The 22,751-nt window shown below is 32.9% G+C and overlaps 1 protein-coding gene across 1 annotated transcript in view; it reads right to left on the bottom strand.

Annotated features, from left to right (window-relative positions):
- Positions 1–22,751, bottom strand: part of FRY (FRY microtubule binding protein) — a 147,575-nt gene that overhangs the window by 90,319 nt on the left and 34,505 nt on the right. The window contains exons 4-17 of the mRNA XM_015815247.1: positions 18,245–18,384; positions 17,281–17,371; positions 16,451–16,530; positions 15,563–15,643; positions 14,223–14,391; positions 13,679–13,771; positions 12,617–12,715; positions 10,201–10,302; positions 5,731–5,834; positions 5,145–5,253; positions 4,592–4,678; positions 3,513–3,684; positions 2,383–2,515; positions 1,817–1,924 (exon numbers count right to left, since the gene is read on the bottom strand). Coding sequence (XP_015670733.1) covers positions 1,817–1,924; positions 2,383–2,515; positions 3,513–3,684; positions 4,592–4,678; positions 5,145–5,253; positions 5,731–5,834; positions 10,201–10,302; positions 12,617–12,715; positions 13,679–13,771; positions 14,223–14,391; positions 15,563–15,643; positions 16,451–16,530; positions 17,281–17,371; positions 18,245–18,384 — 1,568 coding nt within the window. The remainder of the gene's footprint in view (positions 1–1,816; positions 1,925–2,382; positions 2,516–3,512; positions 3,685–4,591; positions 4,679–5,144; positions 5,254–5,730; positions 5,835–10,200; positions 10,303–12,616; positions 12,716–13,678; positions 13,772–14,222; positions 14,392–15,562; positions 15,644–16,450; positions 16,531–17,280; positions 17,372–18,244; positions 18,385–22,751) is intronic.

The raw sequence follows: 22,751 nt of genomic DNA, 5'->3' as shown, positions 1-22,751 counted from the left end.
GAGGAGTCCGACGAAAGCTTGGTGTAGTTTTGTTTTATGTTTTATGTTATTAAACTTTGTATAGTTTGATATACTCCTGGTGTTCACAGTTTGGTTTTGGAAAGATGATCACACCCAGGAGTCACTGTTTTAGTTTTAGTGTTATTAGAAATATATATATATATATATATATATATATATATATATATATATATATATATATATATATATATATATATATATATATATATATATATAAAATATATATATATATATATATATATATATATATATATATATATATATATATATATACACACAATATGTGGTTTATTTATCATAGCATTCACAATTCTTTTGGTAATTTAATTTAATTGAAATGAAATTGGATGCTGACTCTACCAACTAGTACTCTTTTTATAATATCATATACCAAGAGTGTCTGAATGCAGAGATACAACTGCAGGACATTTGACTCTTATGAAATAGAAACAAACCAGAGCTTCCCAATTCTAGAAAAAGGAAGCAAGATGCATGTGAAGGCAGATACTGGAAGAAGACTAATAAAAAAACTGAATTTGCATACTAGCTTTATTTTACTCAAATAAACTAAATGAGGTTGATACAAAATGAGTTAGGAAGAGAAACTCTGAATAGCAATGGTTGATAGTTTGTATATAAACAATAATGGCAGTATTTGTTATCTGGTTCATAGTTCAAGTTTATTCCAGCAAGAATATTTAAAAGAAAGAATAGTGTTTGTTTCTTGTCCTGTAGCTGTGTAATGTGATATCACAATGAGAATTTGGAATGAACTGGAGTAACTGATTTGACATTTGACACATGCCTTAGATTTTTCTTCAGCTGTTTATATACAAAGGGGATGGCAAATTATGACACATACATACTGATATCCACTTTTGTACCTGAGTCACATGCAAGAACACAGAGGGTGGCACTCGCATCATGACACCCATTATGTCATTCTGAGTGCTGTATATGTACAAATTCCTTTAGGAATTTCAAAAGGTGCAGATACTATACATAGGGTGTTTAATATTTAACTGTGACTAGCACTATAAAATCTCTATTGAAATGCTAATTTTTGAGGTACAAAAAAGGATAGTAGGAAGTCAACATCAAAATGTTCAACAGAAACGCAGTTTATTCTTAAGCAAACATCTTAATTTAACAATGTTTTAAAAAACCAACACACTGAAGTTATTCAAAACATATACAATAATAGCAATAAATAGGTATGCATTTCAGCTAACCTTCAAAACTAAGGCAAATGCAGCCCACCATCAATCCTGGAGCCTGCTAGATTCTTGATATTATTTGCAATTATTACTTTCCAAGCTCAAAGCAAACAAGAAAATCAGGGAATGGTGACACAGATAGATAAGAGGGTGATCTGAACTTTAAACTGGGAGATTTATATGGGTAGATGTTTGAAATCTGTTTGATGGGTTCAATTCTATATGTTAAATTTAGCAGTAATTTTGCTTGGCTATCACAAGTCATGTACATTGAGTAATATTAAAATCTCGGGTTTAAACCAATTATTGTTACCCTTGTAGGGTCACTACAGGCCCTACTGACTGTAGGTTAATCAGTAAGAATGAATTAAAAAAAAATTGGAAGATTGTGTGTTTTGTTATTTTCACACAGAAGCCTAAGCTGATTGCTCACTGTTCATAATCCCTTAGCGCAGCTGCATCTTTTCTCAGGAAAACGTGTTCCAATGCTTCTTCCAAGATGCTACAGAATCCTATTATAGTTTGATCAGCAATGACATTTTCCCCTCTAAAAATTATTTAATATGTACACACTTTACCTTGATAGCAAGTCAATCAGCTCTAATTTAGACATTCCATCAGGAAGGAGTCGTGGAATAGCAGCAACACAAGTCCTGAAAAGATCAATTTTTGGTTTTCTTTCACCTCTGAAAAGAATATGAAATTTATTAATCATTTTTAATACCAGACAGAAGAAACAAATATATAAGTAATAGCAAAATGATATACATTTATCTTATTAAGCCTTCTCCCCAAAATTGAGCTAATTATTTATAAATCAATACAGCCTTACACAGCATAAGCATTGTGGTACTTTTCTATTGCTAAGGTCTAACTTGGGAAGATCTTGTGCAAAATAAGAGCTATGATGAAAAAAAGTAATTTTGTGGGATTACAAAGGAGATGCTAACTCCATATTGTTTTTAAAGGATTGAAAGAAAGGCTATGATTAATCACAATTCTGGAATTTATTGTCTACATCAGTGTTTCTCAAACTTGGCAACTTGAAGATGTGTGGACTTCAACACCCAGAGGTCTCCCTTTATAGATAAGGATTTGCTTTTTTTAAAAGAATTAGCTATTATAAATCCAGTTCAAGACTTACGTGATCATATCTTCAGGTTCTTTGTTTAACATTTGTATATTTGTGAGCATCATGCATCGCCCAACTTCTTTATCAAGATGTCGCAGTATGTTGTCTACAGCTTTTCTTACTTGAGAATAATACATTGACATGCCTAGAAAAATATACAATGGAAGATCCCTAAAAAGGTAAATCTAAAATTTCAGAAAAAAATGTGAACATGTACATTTTAGGTGTTATAATTAACAATTGATTAACAAACTAAGGCATTTAGGATAGAATCAATACCATTAACTTATAAGCTAAACACATCGTGACATAGTGGCAGATGTTTAAATTTAGAACAAACAGTTATTAACCTCCTATAAGTATTTTTTTTAATAAAACTCAGAATAGAATCATATAAGATTTTTAGAGAAACATTGCTTTGCTTTGTATTATATGAATCAGCATAGGTCTTTTGAGGGCTTTTAGGACTAGTTGTCTCAACTGATTGTTCAATCAACTCTAAATAGGGAAACATTTTTTAGCAGCAGTATTGAATCAAACATGTGCTGATCCAGGATCATCTCTTTAATAATGCCATATCCCTAAAACTCTAATTTTTATCAGCATGCTCTAATAAGATAATGGATTTACAACTATCCTTTTCTTGTATTTACATTCAAGACATATACAAGCAAAGGATTGACATTACAACTAGTCTAACAAATGTCCATTGAGAAATCTTTCTTTTATAACACTGCTTTGTTTTTTCCAGTAGTTATAACTTAATATTAATCATGTGAATATCACATTATTAACAGTTATTCCGTGTGATTTCTATTTTGATTATATAGATTAATAATTACTAGTCCTATTCTGCCAGAGTTAAATTCTGGAAAAAATTAATACAAAAAAATAAACAGTACACCATAATAAATGGGTTATACAACATTTGCATAATTTTTAGTTGCTACTGGCAACTAGAAATTGTCCCCAGGCAACCAAACTGTGATTCAACTTCCCTCAAGCTGCATTCTCCAAAAGAAGCATTTGGATATACTCAGTTCAACAGTGAAATGAACTCTCAGGGCTAGCAATGTGGGTGAAATTTGGGTCAAGTTGTCATACACATTTGTGAACACGCAGAAGACATGTCTGATACTTGCCTATCATTTTAGCTTCCTCCTCTGTGAGAGTTTTGCTCAAGTAAATTTTCTTCACTCGTAGCGTGTTTCCTGAAGGCAGTACGGCTCCAGTAACAGGCATTGGAGGTTCCCCATCTTTTTGCTGCAAACTATCCGCAATAACCAAGAAAGCTCTCAGACCAATATTCATTCTCTGCAAATTTGATGGATGGATGATGAAAGCAAAATAACAATTATGTGGTTAGCACTGATGCATTCTTTACTTTCACCTGACCTGAAGAGATTACACTGAAAATAGCTGGAGATCAATGCAGTATCTCCAGAACTTTCCAAAGAACATGTTCCGTACATGAATTTAGATTCCAGTGGTTAAAGAGTACTGATAAGAGTACAGTAACATGGAAAATGTTTTGTGAAATTGTGGGGTGTCAAGTCAGTAATTTTAGGTTTCCAACTAGCTAATCAAGAAAGTAGAAATATAATAGATATAGAATATTTGTATAATATTTAAAAATATGCTACAATTAGCAAATAGGCCAAAGTGTTGCTTTTTCCCAAGTTTTTTTTCTATCTTCCTTACTTTTCTCAACACAACTATGGAACAGTCTCTCATGGACAGCCCCAATCCTGTTTGTTTTCTGGAAGATTGCAAAAACCTGGCTGCTCCCTTAGGTATTAGGGTTGAGGAGATATCAAACACACATAGGCAAGTATGTAATTAAGAATAATGTGTGAAATTCCACAGTTTTTGTATTTTGTTATTTATTATATCCACTTTTAATTGTATTCTAATTGTTTTTATTGGTATGTGTTTTAGCCATCTAAAATTATCTGTTTATGATGGGGAGCCATATAAATTTCATAAATAAATTTCTACAAATTAAATGGAATTGTTCCATGTATGTAGAGCACTGTAAAAACATGTGCTTAGGTAATGTGAAAGCGCAATTAAGGACCTGATGAATGATACAGATGAAAGTTGATCCCTTATGCCAGAACAAAGAGCACTAGATAACACTGACCCACTTTCTTTGCTTTTCTCTTAAAGACATATTATACTTTTTTAAATCTGAAAAAATATATTAATAATGATACCTTACCTCTGGATTTAGACTAAATGCTTTTGCTGGCTTTCCAACATAAAGAAAATCAAAAATGATTTCTTTCATTGCAAAATCCAAACGTTCCTGTAGCAAAATACATATTGCACATGAAAATATAATAACATTTGTTGCATCTCTAGTGTAAATCTGAGTGAATGATCAGAGTTCTAAATCATCATAGAATTCCAACTTATTTTAACAAAACCTCATTTATAACAAGACTTTCTACATAAACAATGGAGATTACTGTTTATCTAGGAAATTGCAAAGCAGAAAAAGAAGACATAACTGTATCCCATGTAGAACTTAAATATTTCATCCTGACAGATATGAGATGGCATAATTGAGACGTATTCAATCCATTACCAGAATTTAGTGTAGTTTTCAGTGTGAGAATATTCTATAATACTTCCAACTGAAAGCTGAAACTGACTATTTTAGCATGTTATGACTAAAGAGGCAAAACTCAGACATGAAAAGTAGAGGAAACACAATGTAAAACTTATCAATAAAACGTTCTATTGCTTAAAAAAATAAAAGTTTTTCAAACCTGTGCAATAAACTGTATAATTTTCACAAAAATGTTCAGAGGCATGTCTCGTGGTACCACACCTCGGGAACCTTTTGGAAAAAGGGTTGTGATGATTGTTATAAGCCGACTGTAAAATTAAAAAAAAACATTGTGACAAGTTCATTTCTTGCAATATAGCTTTATGCTACCTTAATCAAACTTTCAGAGATAGTTTAGAAAAATCCTACAGGAAAAATACTAATAATGGACAATTTTTTTTGTTCCAGATTAAAAGACAGCATGTCATTCTGCCTAGTGCATTCTAAGATTTGTTAAAATTGAGACAAAAAGAGACTCCCTGTGTCAGGAATATACTGTAATACTGACGGCACAGCAAATGTGGTTAAATGAAAGGATAATTCCATAATGTAAATGTATATTTATCAAATTATAACCTACAAATATGCCGAGGATATATATCAAAATGTAACTCAGATATTTTATCTCTTCCTTTGCATTATATGGCACTAATTATACCCCTGGATTACTCTGAAGGTAGCTTTAGTGATTTGCTCACTATATGAAAAAAATTACATTGAAATTAAGTATGAATATATAACTATACCTTTGGGTAGTTGTATTACTTTCACATTTAATTCTAATCATATAAACCCACAACAGTCTGTAGAGAGATTCCAGTGCAACTCGAGCCATTTTTGGATCTTTGTTCTAAAAAACAACAACAACATGAATATACTGTAATCTTGGTTTATATTTCACATGGCTGCTAAATCTTAAGAAACCTACATTTTTATTCATGGAACCTGAAAAAGGGCATTTTATTTGTAATGGATATATGACAACTATTAAGACTGACAAATCTACAAAATATGGATTATCGCCTTGTTTGCTGCAAGAAAAGGGAAAAAAATACATAGCAGACTTTATGCCAAGTATGATAGGAGAGGCAAAGTATTTAGGCTATGTTCTCATGGCATGAACAATATGAGCTAAGTAATGATATTACAGAGGTAGAATTAGATACAGCATGCCGCATTTTTGTGGAATTGAGAAAATGAGAAGTATGTAACAGATCTGAATGAAGTAATTTTATGGAGTGCAGATGAGGAAGATACATGCAGGAAAGAAAAGGTGAAGCTAATGAATTAAAGCATCAAAATGCATGGTACAGAATGAAGGGATTATTATGTATGTATGTATGTATGTATGTATGTATGTATGTATATGTATATATTATTATAATATCTATTATATAATATGAATAAAATCTTGAAAACTAAACTGAAGCTAATGCTGTAAATGTTTGAGTACAAGGAGAAACATAATGAAAAAAAGTAATATTATGAATGCTGACAAATTATAAGGCTGCACCCTATAAATGGTAAACTTGGAGAACTGCTAAAATTTGGATGATAAGTAAAATAATGCTATTATCATTCCCCTACACAGAGGGAAAGATAGCAATACAACATAAAAAATAAACAAATGTGCGACTTTCATATCAATTAGATTTGATAAAAGTAATGCATGGAGATCTGTCTCTGTAAGAGAGTGAAAAAGAGGACAAGCATTTAAAATATTTAAAATTATGATGTTTCTAGCTTGAAATATGTGCTTGAATTCAACAGTTTGAGAAAGAACACTTTTTTTCACTGTAGCAATAGGTAAGGTGAACATGTCTTAACAGTGCAGAAGACTTCTCAGCCTTTGGAATCAGAAATATTCTTATTGGTGATGACTTTTAAGTTTTGAATGGATAGCTATGTCTTCAGCTTTGTTTTGTCATCAAATTCTAGCATCTATTGTAACTCTAAAGTGTGACAGAAGCCAAACAATCTGCTACACAAACACAACATTTTCATCTGGAGTGAAAAGCCAGATGAGCAAATTGACTTTAAGACAGATTTTTTTTTTTAAAAAAAAAAAACCATGGCAAGATGTGAATATTCATATCTCAAGCATATAACTGGTATATGACTTTTACATAAAGGTCAATGTTAACATTCAAAACATCACTTTAAAATGACAGGTAAAAGAAACTCTATTATTTACTGCATATTTAATTGAAATGCTTTTAACAAAGAAAATGGGACCTACCTTTTGCAAAGTAATTTATTCAATCTGTCAGCTTTTATATATTTGTTTTACAATATTTTTATATACAGTTTTATAACATTAACTAGATGGTGCACATTACAAAATGCAGGTCTCAATGGTCATGAAATATGAGACAGTGTACTGTCAATAAGCCAACAAAAAATAACTTGAGCTTGAAAATTACACAGGCTGGGTTTATTAAACTTGCTAAATCATAATGAAATGTGTTTGATTTTGTTTTAGTGTATGATCTATGAACCTAGCAATTGTTATTTGTAAACCAAGTTTTATAGCCTAATGTATTGTATGAACTCAGATAATTGCATTTCAGTGAACCATATGATTTAGTAAAATGCATAAGAGAATCATATATTGCAGTATATTAAGATCTGTATCCTTTTCCTATCATATTATGATACTATTATATGCAACTATGATAGATGGATTAATCAGACTTCACCCTAAGTGAGCCCAGATAACTTACTTGAAAAAGGAGAAACTGGAAAAGGTTTGGAGAAGGGCAACAACGAACAAAGTTGTATGATGAAAGATGAAGGAACTGAGCATGTTTAATTTTCAGAAGAGAAGTTGGAGAAGTAATATACTAGTAAAATACTGGCTGAAATACAAGGTCAAAACGTGTTCTTACTCTTTCATGGATGCTCTAGAATGCTCATTCATGGATGCAGGAGAGAATATGGATTCCATTTCAGAGAAGGTTTCATTGCAGTTATGTTCAACCAGTTATCCTGAATCTGGGTTCTCCTTCACTGGATGTATTTAAGCAGATGATATAAAACCATCTGTTGGGGATGCTTTCATTTGGATTCCTGCATTGAGCAGGAATTGGAACTGAGGCTTAAACAGTTCTTTAACTCTGTGATTCAATACATATTCTATGACACCATAGAAGTTCTGCTAAGGATCTGTTAGGTTGCTTGATTGTCTCCTGTACATTTTGCTAATTAAAAATGCAACTATATAGCTTTGTAACCAACCATCCTTTGTAGAAATACCACAGAAATGCTCAGACTGAATCTAAGCAAAATGAGTCAACTTTTCAGTAAATAGTTTTTTAAATATAATTCAGATAGTATTTATGCAATAGGGCACAAAAGAATTGGTAGCAAGGTTTCAAAATAGGAAAAAGTTATTATTTAAAGCAACTGACAGTTTTTAAGCAATGGTATTTTATCTAGCTAAGCATAAAAAGATAATAAACCTGGCTGTTAAATTTTGGTTCTCACCAATCATAAGTCTATTTATCATTAAAAGCCGTATTTCAGTTAATAAAGCTGGAAAGCTTAGCCATCCAAACAGCATATAAATATTTATGACATAAAAGGAAGAGTGAGTTAAAAACTCACCAGTCACCTTATATGACCTTTTCTGTTTTCAAATATACTAGTAGTGGTTTTAGAGCTAAAATAGTGATTCTGAAAAAGAAGAGATAGTATCGGCAGGCAAGTTTTCGTAAAACTAGAAGAAAATCTTTATTTAAAGAAGACTAATCTGGGGATATGTTTAGGACTATGCAAAACTCAGCATTGATTGGAGAGACAATCAAATGAAGTTTATTCAAATAACATATTCCTAGCTGAGAGGAAGAAGACACAAGAACATTTACATTGCAACATCGTTTGTAGGTCCCACTTGTGTTTTTTACCTTTCAAAGTACAAAGATTGTCATCTCTTTATTTTTAACAATTATGTTAAGTATTTTTCACAACTATGTTAAGTAGATGTTAAAGAAAATAATTATATTTTCTTTTTAATAACTATATCTTTAGTGTGGACTGCCTAAAGCAGGCATGTCAAACTGTCGGCCCACGGGCTGGATGCGTCACACCAAAACCGCGCCCACCCCATTGCCGGCAATGGGGAAAAAGTCCCAATACATTGCGCGATGTTTGTTTATGTTTATGTTTATTTAGATTTGTATACCGCCCTATCTCCCTTACGGGACTCAGGGCAGTGAACAGGCGATAATAAAAATCACAATAAATATCTATTCTAAAATCAGATTAAATAAATAAAGGCCTGCTCTAAAATATCCCATATAAAAAACTATACTAAAACCTAATTAAGACTACGCCAGGCCGGCCGCACGAAATAGATGGGTTTTCAGGACTCGGCGAAAAAGGCGCAGGTCCGCAGTTGTACGTAGGTCGGTGGGTAGGTCATTCCAGAGGGCAGGAGCTGCCACAGGGAAGGCTCTCCCCCTGGGGGTCGCCAGCCGGCATTGACTGGCCGATGGCACTCTAAGGAGGCCCTCTCTGTGGGAGCGGACTGGTCGAAGGGAGGTATTTGGTAGGAGGCGGTCTTGCAAATACCTAGGTCCATTGCCACGGAGCGCTTTAAAGGTTGTTACTAACACCTTGAAGCGCACCCGGAAGGCCACAGGCAGCCAGTGCAGCTCACGCAGGAGAGGTGTTACATGGGAGTATCTAGAGGCCTCCAAAATCCCCCGTGCGGCCGCATTCTGAACTAGCTGGAGCCTCCAGGTGCACCTCATGTGACGTCACAGTTTGACATGCCTGGCCTAAAGGGTTATATGTTTTAAACTCTTTTTATTGTTTTGTATTTGTAAGCAGTCCAGACTCTACTGGAGAGGGCAGCTATAATCAATTCTTCTTCATCATCATCGTGTTAAATGTAAGATGTGGACTTCATAATTTTAAAAAGAGTAATCATCTCCTTATATTTACATATGTACTTATAAGTACTAGTTCCATTTTAATGCACTCTAAGTTTAAAGGTACTTAATTAATGCAGAGGTTCTATTTCATATAAATGCATCCTGACTGAATCAGTATGCTACATGCCCTTTATAATTAGTAGAGATATGGGCAACCATGTATGATTTGCAAGGAAACCTCTAAATTAAGAATCCAAGATTGCACATGTAGTATTGGCAGATTCATGACACATATACCCAGAGCTAACTACAGAGCAAACAAAAAAATGATATACTAACTTTGAGATTGGACAGGCAGTTGTTGAGAAAAATATGCCATCTATTTAGAAAGAACTGTTTTTGACTGACACAAAGCAGGCATGTTACAAGAGGATACAAAGCCTAAATAAGAGACAAAAGAAATACAAGATTATTTGAATGACAACAAAGGGGAAATATAATTTATTAACAGATCCACAGTAAATATTAGAGCATTAGATCCATACTAAACTTCAGAGCTCCATCTCCCTTCTGACTTATATTAAGTGCATCAGCCAATATAAACACAGAATGTTTTTTTTTTTAAAAAATTAACTCTTACAATTTTTAAAAGCTTAATTATTATGATTTTTTGTGATCATTCCATATGAATGTAGGAATATGTTACAATTAAATAATAAAATACTTCTATCTAGCGCTATCCAGAACACTTGAAATGCAGCCCAACATTATGCAGCAACAGAGTGCAGAATAATGTAACATTCCAAGGACAAATTGTAGTAAACTGTAAATTATTGTACCAGTTAGATTTGTTGAATGTTAAGAATCTGCTGTCATGAAGCTATTAGATTAACAAATACATTCATGGTAGTGACAAAAAAAGCAGTATGAGTTCTTCTTCAAATAACTGGTATTTTTTTCACCCTATTTTATATAATAATGATCCACTAAATAAATGTTTTTTCTTAGAACTGTATTTTATTTGGCTCTATTACTGGAAAAAGCTTAGCAAAATGGCTTGTCCCTTATAAGGTCACATAAATTTCTAACTTTCCTACAACACTTCAACTATATTATTTTCAGTTAAAAATATTCTTAAAGTTTCCTTTTCAATTAAAATATTGTAATAAAAAATAAAAGATTTCACAATTCGCAGGTCAAGTGCAAAGGGGAAAGCTAAATGATCCAAAATGCTTATTTGGGTAGTTTTTTGTCCAACTTTTTGTCCGCTTCCAAATGTTCTACCTTGCACTTTGTTTAATGGTTTTTTTTTCCTTTCCCCTTTTTGTTTTGCTTAAAAGCTAGAAAAGCAAAGTATGATTTATATGTACTCTGGAGAATGTCCACTACATTCAGTAAGATTTTAACACTCTCAGTATTAAAAGAGCTATTTAAATCACAGTCTTCCATCATTATTATCAAAATAAAATAAAATATGTTATTACAATCATTGATCAGAAAAAAAGTTTAAAATATAAATTACAGAACAAAAATAAAATTAGTTGAGATCAGTTGATGTCGTGTCTTCACTACCACCCAATAACAGAGGGCAATTATCTTTGTTATGCCTTGGTTAGTGTCTCATAATAATAATTTAGTATAAAACATTTCTGCTTTGCCTGGAAATCACTGGAAGATTGATGCTCTATGGTGCTTATAATTATTATCTTGTATTCTTCTGATTCTGACGTAAATTGTAAGATTAAATCTATTTCCTTCAACTTAAACTGTAATTTGAAATATTACAAAACACCTTTGATTTTCTTAAAGTCCCATTCACTTTCAATTGATCTAGCCAATGGACATGATCTAGTTAGAGAACCACATCTTATTTCAAGAGTTAAACATGTGTCTAAATCTTTCCAAATGACCTCAGTTAGACTTAAAAGTGATTACTTTCTTCACATTCAGCATAATTATTTTCTTACACTGACCAAAACTCATACTATATTCACATTTGCAAAATGTACCATTGATACATTTTAACAACTATTTAGCAAATTGAAGAGTTAATCTTATCAATGTAAATAAAATTGGAACAATGCTAAGATTTACCATCGCCGCCCAATATTTATTGAGCCATTAAAGAATGCAGAAGCTTCTCTCCATCCCTAACCAGGTCCTGTACTCAGGATATTGAAAGTGTTTTTAGAAACCCAAGGCTTGAGAATAATTAACCCACAAAAATAATATAATTGAATGAAAGAAGGAAATGCAAAGATCCGGTGCATCATATTTTCATCTCTGCTGTATCTTTTCAAAATGAAATGTCTATGCTGCTATTAAGTTCATACAAAGTATACTTAGAGACAAGAAAGAAAATTATTGTTTTAGAAGAAGTCATATTGGCTTATTTATTAAAGATATCGATTATTTCTTAACAAAACTTCCTTACTTTGCACTGTTTAGTAACACACTCATTCTTCCTAGCCTTATGATAATCACCGGACATATCTCATGTAGACGTGAAATAATGGTGTGCTTTTTTTAATAGCCAGAAATCCACAATGACTAAATATGACTGAAATATTGTACATAAAAACAGTTCATGCATATATTGACAGAGAGACACATTAAAAATGACCTTCCAACAAATTATAATGAATCTAATGAGAAACAGAGATATAATTTTGGAAACATTTCAGAAAGCATTTCAAGAAAAAAATACTGCCTAAAAACACTTTTCATAAAAGATATTAACCTCAACATTACTAACCAGTGAATGCTTCTTTCGTGAAGATAATTCGAGTGTTGTATCATAGAGGCTTTCAACAAAATTCCTCAGACAGGGAACATTCACTTCATTTTTAACAGCCTGGAGAGAGAGATAAAGATAAAATTAAGTTTTACTTCAGATTTTCTAATATGTACAGCTTGGATACTCATAGAAGAGAATGCTGCCTACAAAGAGTCACCAGCTGAACAAGGGAAAACAAACTTAAATAGAATCAAGGGAAGGCACTGTGGGGGATCATAATTTTAGCAACTCTGATAGATCTATCTGTCCAAGATGGGATAGAAAGAATAAACACAGCATGCTTGGGAGTTCTTGATCTGAATTTTGCCCTGAACCCTGAAGTGAAATCTGTAACCAAAAACTATCAACCTCAGTAAGAGGATCAGCGGACATCTCTTACCTTCATCATATCTTAAATAATAATAATCTAACACAATTGTAGATATACTTCATTTCTGTTTTGGATCCTTTCTTTGGCTACCCTTGTGTTTTATTCAGAAATTTCCATTGGTACAAAACATTGCTGCTGGGACAGAGCACACTGCACTAATTTTGAAGTTTTAACACAGGTTGTTTATTTGTTTCTGGATACAGTGAATCATGTAATTTACTACCTTTAAAGTTCTAAACAGCTTGGGCCCAGGACACTGACAGAATACTTCTTATTGCAAGATTCCTATCATTTATTAACATAAATTACCAGAAGCCCATTTTCAGTGGAAGCTGGTTGGCCTATTTGCTATTTGGGGTCAAACTTTCTCTGTGGAAGCCTCAAGTCGCAATTCCCGTGCAATACAAGAACTGCTGTTCATGTTGGTCCTTAAGATGACTTTAAAACACAAATCTTTCAATTAGCTTACAATTGAAATAGTTTGTTTTTAACTTTTGTTATTAATTTAGCTTTGGTAAAATGTTACTTTAATTCTACTTTAACATCAGACTATAGTTGTAAAGTTGTATGTATTTTATTACTAGCTGTTGGATCCTTTGTGTACTAACCAGGGACTTTGGTGATGGGTTAGTAATCAAACAAGAACTTACAGCAGCTACTGGGACAAGAATTTCAACAAACAAGCCTGCTAATGCATGTTTGATATCTTTGTCTTTAACTTCAATAAAATAATGTGCACATTCCTGGAATAAACAAAAATAGAAAAGAAAGTTTCATAAATAAACAAGAATATTTGTATTTTTGACAAAGCTACTACTTTAAATATGCAACATTTTGCCTTCATCTTACTTGACAGTTTTATTTAAAAGGCAGTGCAAATTTATGCATGTTTAATCAAAGGAGCTCCCACTGTATTCAAGGATCTTACTCCAAATTAAGTACAACAAAATAACAGGGAATAATAATTTGCCAAATACAAAAATATAAGCTAATATTATGAGTAATCAAATAAAAATAGTTTTTCAATCATTATGATATGACAGGCATATCTTATTCTCCAGTTTTTATTACTATCCGCCCTGTGAAATAAAAATCACATGTTCCTGAAATTAGTTACTAAATAAGCATTATGAAGCACTGAGGTTTCTTTGTATAAAAAAAGGACAGCTTTCTCCTGATATGGAACTTTGCTACCTGCATGAACTGAAGGGAAGCTTCAAAATCTTCTACAGGGTACATTTTAATACGGAAGAATTTCATCCCCATGATTAGACTGATAATGCTTTGAACCATGTAAGGATTCTGTTCCTTATGTCGCAGCTCTTTTAATTCTGCCATAAATTTCTTCTTCACAGCTGGAAATCTAAAAACAAGCAAAACGAAAATAAATTATGGTGATGCTTATTTCAAAGTAGATATTTGACAGCAATATTTATATTTTTTACTATGAGTTATATTTTATACACTTGTTTTAAATTGTGAGCCACCCAGAATGGCCTTGGAGTCAGATAGCTTCTAAATTTAAATAAATAAAACCAATTACACACAGTGAAATTTTGTAATACCCAAGAGTTTTTCCTCTACAACTCCTACAAAACCTATGAAATATGTTATGGCAAGTGGAAAAGTCACCATCATACACATAGAAAATGAAGTCTCCCAATGTTACATCCTAAATCAAATGTACACAATGCAATGTAACAAGTTCTAAATCTCCCATGGCTATGAAACCCAAATATAAAGTTTTCCTTTTCAAAATGTAGCTTTGTAATGAAAAAGAGGTAATATTAGAACATAGGTTGTGTATAGTAATTCTCACTACCAATATCTTAGGGGGAAAACAGGGTGGCAAATTACCTATAGCATTAAAATATCATTAATTATAGTAATTATTAAATTAAGGATTAGATCATTAATATTTTCAAAAAACCATATAGACTTATTTAATCAAGGACAATTAGTAAGTAAACAGTGTTGTCACAACATACTTCTCTTTTCAGCTTCCATTTCAATTATCCTGGGGGGGAAAAAAGGAAAAAAATGGAAAGAAGAAAAAGAAAAAGTAGGAATGGTGGGGAGGGAAACCTTCCAAAGAATTAGTTCATCTCTCTGGTTAGATCAGCCTCCAATTCATAAGATAGCATGTGCATTATTAAGGACATTTAAGAAACCTGGAAGTGACTTCAAATCAATTCTGATTCTGGCATTCCTGGAAGATTATTCTGAGGAAACACTGTACTTAATTCCTGCGCTTGAACTTCCAAAGATAATATCAATGGAAGAAGATTGTAACTTTTAGAATTATCTAACTACTCAGAAACTACTTTCTGAGATCAGATAATTCTCTATATCAAAACCTAGTTTGATAAAACAAAGCATTTGTGAAGGGAAAGGATCTATTCCTACAAAGGTTGAAAATGAGCATGTACTCATGCATATACACACACAAACATACATACAGAAATCTTCTAACTGAACAATCTGGCTTTCTGAGTGAAAGGTATCTAATATTTTGATTATTTAAATATACTTACTTTGCTTGTGCTAGTACCCCTATTACCTCAGCATAGAGATCTGCAACAATGTGCATATTTCCAGTGTTGGGACCTAGGTACCTATTAAAAGTTAAGAAAATACAGAATGTTAAAACATTCATAAATACATTACACAGTAGGTTTAGCTTCATATGACCAATATTTTTTAGGTATTCCTATCATTTCTGAATGGACACACATACACACACTTAAGCTCAGTTTCCATATACTGGGTTTTGATTTTGTGTAATTGAGTACCCAAATGTAGTGGCTTTTGGCTTAGCTGTATGTGTGAACCTGGCTTAGTATATAAAGAGCATTATCTCCATAGTGTTGAAACCTGGCTTAGTATATGAAGAGTAATAACTGCATAAAAATCTAATTTTACACAAGTCATATGAATAAAATCAATCTTTATTATGGTCATGTACCAGCACAGGATATAAGAAAGATATAGAGTCAGTAACAGACATGAAATATTTGATTTGCTAGACAAATCTTGTTAAGATTCACCACTATACTAGCAAAAGAGTAAGACTTCCCTATAATAAAGACTGATTAACTGGAAGTAGGGGAAATGGTATGCCTGCATTATAGAATTAAATAGGAATTGTCTATTTATCTGGGACTTACACAAATAGTAAATTTATGAAGGGGCTCTTAAGCCCTAATATCAAACTTCCCTAAAGGAAGGTAGAACAGTTACTGATTAAGAAAGTGACTTCTAAAAGGAGGTCCTTACTCCCAAAATTTAGACTCCCACATTCCTACCTCATAACAAGGTCATGTTCTATACTGCCAGGGGTTAACTACTAAACCTAAGTAACTATTGATGTCAGTGTAGTCTAAATCTGTGAGATTTCATAGAAAAGAAGGAACAAGTCTTACCCTTCTTTGTATTTAAAGTGCTTGAAAGCCAAATTAATAACATCATGTACCAAACCATCAATTACAGGATGAAGCTGAATCTGAAAAACAAATGAACAACCAGTTAAAAAAATTCATACCTAAGGATGACTAATGGCAAGTATAGCCAACCACTATATGTTTCTGCTTTCTCCTCCAAAAGATAATACTCCTTAATTCTGACACACATGCACTATGTTGAGTTTTCAAAATTATTGTCCAAGCGCTTATAAATGTGAAATAGGAAACATAGCAACTGTAAACCACCAAATAGAAGTAATTTAATTAATTTGTTTTACCTATTGCTCTTCCACATTTAAAAGTACATTTTACTAAAATTATGAAGCTTTCCTTCTAGAAAATGTATTTAGAATTAAGATATAATTTGTTCTTCCCATTACTTATACAGGAAAAACAGAAATGTCTTTCTATGACTCAACCTCCTTTAGAAAATGAAGCCTAATCTAGCAGATAAAGAGATGAAGAAAAGTGGAAGAACAGAACGAAAGGACACGCCTAAACAGTAACCTGCTTTCATTCTCTGCTGAGTACATCAGAGAACATTATTTCACATTCTTCTAGTCGATACACACACACGATTTGTAACTAAATTGTGTGAATCCCAGACTCTTAAGATGCTATTTACAAAGTAATAAACCTTCAAAATTAATGTTTTGCAGTTTATGTGGAAACCCATAGCCGTTTATATACATTCTTTCTTTATTTGAAAGGCTTACATACCTATCCCTAGAAGAAAGAGTGACAAACATATGCCATTAAAATTAAATAATAAAAATTTCAAAATGACATACCTGTTTCAATACTTCTATTAATACTAAAGAAAAAATAAAATCAATAGCAAGATCTCTTCTTTCCATTAAATAGTCTCGTTGCTGCTCATCACTTTAAAAATGAGAAAACATAACTAAAGTTATCTTGTCATACACAACGAAATATAAAATTAAACAGTTTTTAATTAGTCTATTTTAGGGTAAGGAGGTCAAAAATTCATCTGACAAGCTTTTAAGGCTGTTTCAATACAGTATTTACTCCTTTCATTTCCTATATCATTCCCCAATTTAAGAGATTTAGTTTCTGTTCAGTCAAATTTATTTCCTCATTAAACTATTTTTAAACCCTCACTATTTCTATACATCTCATATAAAAATACAACCAGTAAGACAATTGACATAAAACACCGACATTAATATTTACCAGTAGATAAAATGCAGTGACAATTGCATTTATGTAAGGACGCATTTCACTAACAGGCTACCATAGCCCAGGATTCAGATAATATCTCTGAAACAAGCAGTTCTAATGGTGCCAAACATACCATAATGGTTTAGCCTGTAGTATCTATGGTTGGATTCACATTTCCTTCTATAGCTTATTTCTTTGACTAGGAAGAGCCTCAGAGTGCAGGCCGCTGATTTCCAACTTCTACACTCTTTTTTGCACCCTTCTAAGGAAGCATTGATTGGCTCTGTCTATTCTCTGTCTATTCTCAACAGGAGTGAAGAGAATTCAACAGGAATTTAAATTCAACAGGAGTAAAGAGAATTCCACATAATTGCAAAGAATTCCAATTCTTTATTATGTTTTGACAGGATTGCAGAATGAAAGCTCTCAAACTATTGTCTGAAGCAAATCTTTTAACACACCCACAAATATTGTCTGAAGCAAATCCTTTAAAGCTAAATTCTATATAGAAGCAGGGTTTTGTTTTTTTTACAAAAAAGCCACAAACAATCAAAACGTTTTCCAGGTGCATACCTTTTGGATTTTGTGCTTGTTCTTGGTCTGTATTCATGAGATTCATCTTCAATGCCATTTTGTCTTTTATACCAATCAAACAAAGTGCGCAGGATAGAAGGTAGACAATATTCTGAAAGAGAGCTCATTGAACTAATTACCTATAGGAAAATGCATAAAAATAAAAACATATTTAGGTACAGTCTACTAAAAATATACTGTAATCTTTAATCAATTCTCTTTGAGATGGGTGGCTAAAGCAGAAATTAAACTCAGAGTTTCCAGCTTTCTAGCCTGGTGCCACTAGACCTAACCACTAGACCAAACTGGCTGGTTTTATTAATATTTTGTTTTGACTGGGACAAGGCATGCCTTTAAAATCTGTATGGTGAGAGCTAAAGTTTAAGATTTATATAAGGCATGACTGCCCCAAATCAGCCCTGATTATTTAATGAAGTATTCACACAACTGACTCTGGTATTCCCTTTTTTAACTAATTGAACTGGAGATGGGTTAATTGTTCATACTAGCACATCAAATGTTGGATGACTTTATGAAATAAATGAACAAAATGATATACATGAAGTTGTGATAAAATTCAGTTGTAAAGATTTGCTTTACAAATCTGATACTGAAATGCTTTTTTAAACAGAACTATAGTCTCTAGAAGAATGTACAAACTTTTAACAACTGAATTATATTAACAAATCTGGAAAGTTCAAATCAAATATAAAAGGTCAAATCAGACCATATAATTAAATATTCCCACTTGCAAATTTCACTTACAGCAACTAGTGGTCTAAAGCCAGCCATTAAAAAATATTTGGTCATACAGTATGTCCAATAAACACAGAATATTAGAATAAATAAATACATAATAAACATGTTGCCTTAATTTAATTTAGACTATATTCATTTATATTATTTATTTAGTACATATTCTCCTTTCTTCCAGGAGCTCAAAGTAGATATATTTCATTTCCATGGTGAAATAAATTTTAAAGTAGGTATAGTTGAGAGAAAGCAAGAAGCTTAGTTAACCAGTAATAAAACCAAATCTTTTTTATGGTCAAAAATAAAGAGGAGGGTAGCATAATGAGGGGAGGGTACAAAAAAAATTAAAAAAGCATCAGAATAAAAAAAACATCAAAAAATTAGATATCAATGTTAAATATAAAACTAAAAAATTTTAAAAATCTAAAAAGAATCTAAGAGGAAGAATAGGAAGAGTAGATCAACATAGAGGAACATGGCAAGATAAATCTATCACAATACAGAACACTCTAGAATCGCAAACAAAGTGCTCATGAAAACTGGTTTATGGCGCAGGTTATCTTCTGACAGATTTTAAGTATCTGGCAACATTATATGTTGTTGCAGGATTGGTATCTGCAAGCAGCGGGGAACTATAAAATTATCCTGTGTACTCTGGGTATTTATGAAATAATGGTGAGTGAGGCTAGAATGAATGTTTCTGTAGTAGAAAGAAGCACTGAGAAGCATATGTCCTGTTGTTTCCAGAGTCCCAGGGACATTCTCTCTCCAGGTATGGAATCTTCCTGAAGGACATCTAAGGGAAGGAAAGTTAGCTAATAAACTGACATAAAATTTGAATATGGATTTCCTGATTCCTACTTCCACACCTTAACCAATGTCTTATTGAAATGAATTTCCTGGAATTTGTTTTCTTCTATCCCCTTTTCCCTTCAAATGGATGATAAATGCAGTGCTGGATGTTTCCTCGTGCAATTTTTCCTAATCAAAATATGCCCAATAGTTAATTCTCCCATAATAGGAAAAATGTATTTAAATTTTTCTTCAAATGAAGGTAAATCAATGAAGGAAACAAAATATTGGGATTCCATCTTGGGTTTTTATTGCATCTGAATTTGGCAATAGCTGCTCTCACAATTTTAATCAATAGAGTTTTTTTCAGCTGTACAAACAAGTCAGTGTCGAATGAACAAGCTGAAACAAAAATGAAGATTGCCACAATCAATGCCCTTTGGAAGACAGAAAATAAAATGGCATGTCCTTCAATCTTAAGCTATATCTAAAGCTTTAATGAAACTGAAATAGTAATTGTAGTCCCCTTTCTTTTTCTTAAACCTTATCCCAACCTCACATTACAAATTTCTTTCCATTTCCTGTGCATTTGCTGATCCTTGGTAATGGAATTTTGCAAGTACTGAGATTTTTCTTGATAAGTGAAGAATGACCATTTCTTTCTCTGAATGCCTCACCTCTCTCTCATTTGTTCCTGCTTTTCTTAATTGGCAGATCTACAATATCAGCTGACTGTTGGCTGTACTTTCAATAAAATTCTGAATGGATATAGATTTTCACCTGATGATTATGGTGATAACCCATAGAGCCCTTCTACAAGGGAGATGGGCAGTTATGAAGTCTGATATATAAACAAATTAACTTTTGCCACATGATTTTTCATCAATATTCTCCTATTTTCATCACTGGGTATGTAGTCCCAATGGTCTATTAGTAAGATAATTGTTATAAATATATTATTGATTTGAATAAGCAGCTGCATGGGTCTCAGCTTGGTTTATTAAGCATAGTATGTATAACTTGCAGGTATGCAGCTTCACCTATTAATGCCTAATTTATTGAACAGTGCTGCCCAATGTAATGTAAACTAAATACATATAGGCTGTATGTACTTTAGAATATTACCACAGTGTCTCCTTGGCTTTTTAATTTTTTTGGTCATTGGTCTTATAAGGCAGGAAGGAAGGGTGGAATTTACAGAGACCAACTCTTAGAATACAGGAAGGGAGGAACGTCTATGTCAGCATGCTGGTTACTCAACCCCTCCATTTATTGGAATCACAGCCAGTATGAGAAGAATTCTAGCTCTGTGTTACTACTGAAAGGGAGTGTGCAGATGTACAAATGGGTCCTTGTTATACAAGATGATCATGTTCTTCCAACCTGAATGAACTACAGAGCATGCAGCTTGAGATACCCACCCTATACAAGCAAACGCCCTGCTAGCAGGGCATTGAAAACAGTCTATACAAATATACTTTTCATAATTATTTTGAAAGAATTTGAAAAATAAGTCACCTAAAGTATTTTTGCTCTGACGTAAGTAATAATAAAAAAGTTATTGATCTATCAAATCAGAATATAAATTACTATATATCTTTATTAATTTTATTATTAGTAGGGATAGGCAATTCATTTGCACAGGTATAGTATAGGTGGTACCTTGCTCAATAGTAGTAACTGTGAGAGGGATCTCAGAGTCCTAGTGGACAATCACTTAAATGTGAGCCAGCAGTGTGCTGCAGCTGCCAAAAAAGACAACACAGTGCTAGGCTCCATTAATAGAGGGATAGAATCAAGATCCATGTGAAGTGTTAATATCACTTTACAATGCCTTGGTAAGGCCACACTTGGAATACTGCATCCAGTTTTGGTCACCACAATGTAAAAAAGATGTTGAGACTCTAGAAAGAGTACAGAGAAGAGCAACAAAGATGATTAGGGGACTGGAGGCTAAAACATAAGGAACAGTTGCTGGAATTGGTATGTCTAGTTTAATGAAGAGAAGGACAAGGGGTGACATGATAGCAGTGTTCCAATATCTCAGGAGTTGCCACAAAGAAGAGGAGTCAAGCTATTATCCAAAGCACCTGAAGGCAAGACAAGAAGCAATGGATGGAAACTAACCAAAGGGAGAAGCAACCTAGAACTAAGGAGAAATTTCCTGACAGTTAGAACAATTAATCAGTGGAACAACCTGCCTCCAGAAGCTGTGAATGCTCCAACACTGGACTAGATGACCTCCAAGGTCCCTTCCAACATTATTATTATTATTATTATTATTATTATTATTATTATTATTATTATTATTATTATTATCATCATCATCATCATCATCATCATCATCATCATCATCATCACCACCATCATTATTATTATTATTATTGGGAGACCTTCTTCACACAGTGATGGAAGTACACCTCTGAACCATTTCTCAAAACAAAGGGCACCACATTGCTTCTAATTGCTCCATCTTCGCAATAATTTTAAAAGTACTCAGACAATATGGTGCATCCTTTATCCGTTGAGCTTGCAACAGGATGTAGTAACTCAACACTTTGCGAAGCACTCCTCCAAATGGTTTGCACATGCCTAAGAACCAAGCTAGAAATGGCAAGCACAGGCCTTAGGCAACTGCAAGATCTTGCTCCTTTTGTAGGCACACTGCAAACTTTGTCCACAGTATGTGACCACAGACTTCATGCACAAACCTGTAGGGCTCAAACCACCATGGCATGACCCTGCTGCTTCTGTCACTGTGGCATGCTTGCCCCCAAAAGAAATATCCACTGCACAGCACAATTGTTTCTTTACTGGTACAACTTTGCCAGCAACAGCTGTCTTACATTTTAATGAGACAGGAAAACTTTGATAGTCACTGAACTGTTGCTAAGATTGTTATAAAAATAATAATGAATTAACTTCCTTAAACAAGTTGAATAAGATTTGAATATAAAATTGC

The sequence above is a fragment of the Protobothrops mucrosquamatus genome, unplaced genomic scaffold (genome assembly GCF_001527695.2).
Source record: "Protobothrops mucrosquamatus isolate PMUCROS unplaced genomic scaffold, P.Mucros_1.0 scaffold327, whole genome shotgun sequence".
NCBI lineage: Eukaryota > Metazoa > Chordata > Lepidosauria > Squamata > Viperidae > Protobothrops > Protobothrops mucrosquamatus.
Note: the sequence above shows the minus strand (reverse complement) of the source record. Positions and strands in the feature narration are given on the sequence as shown.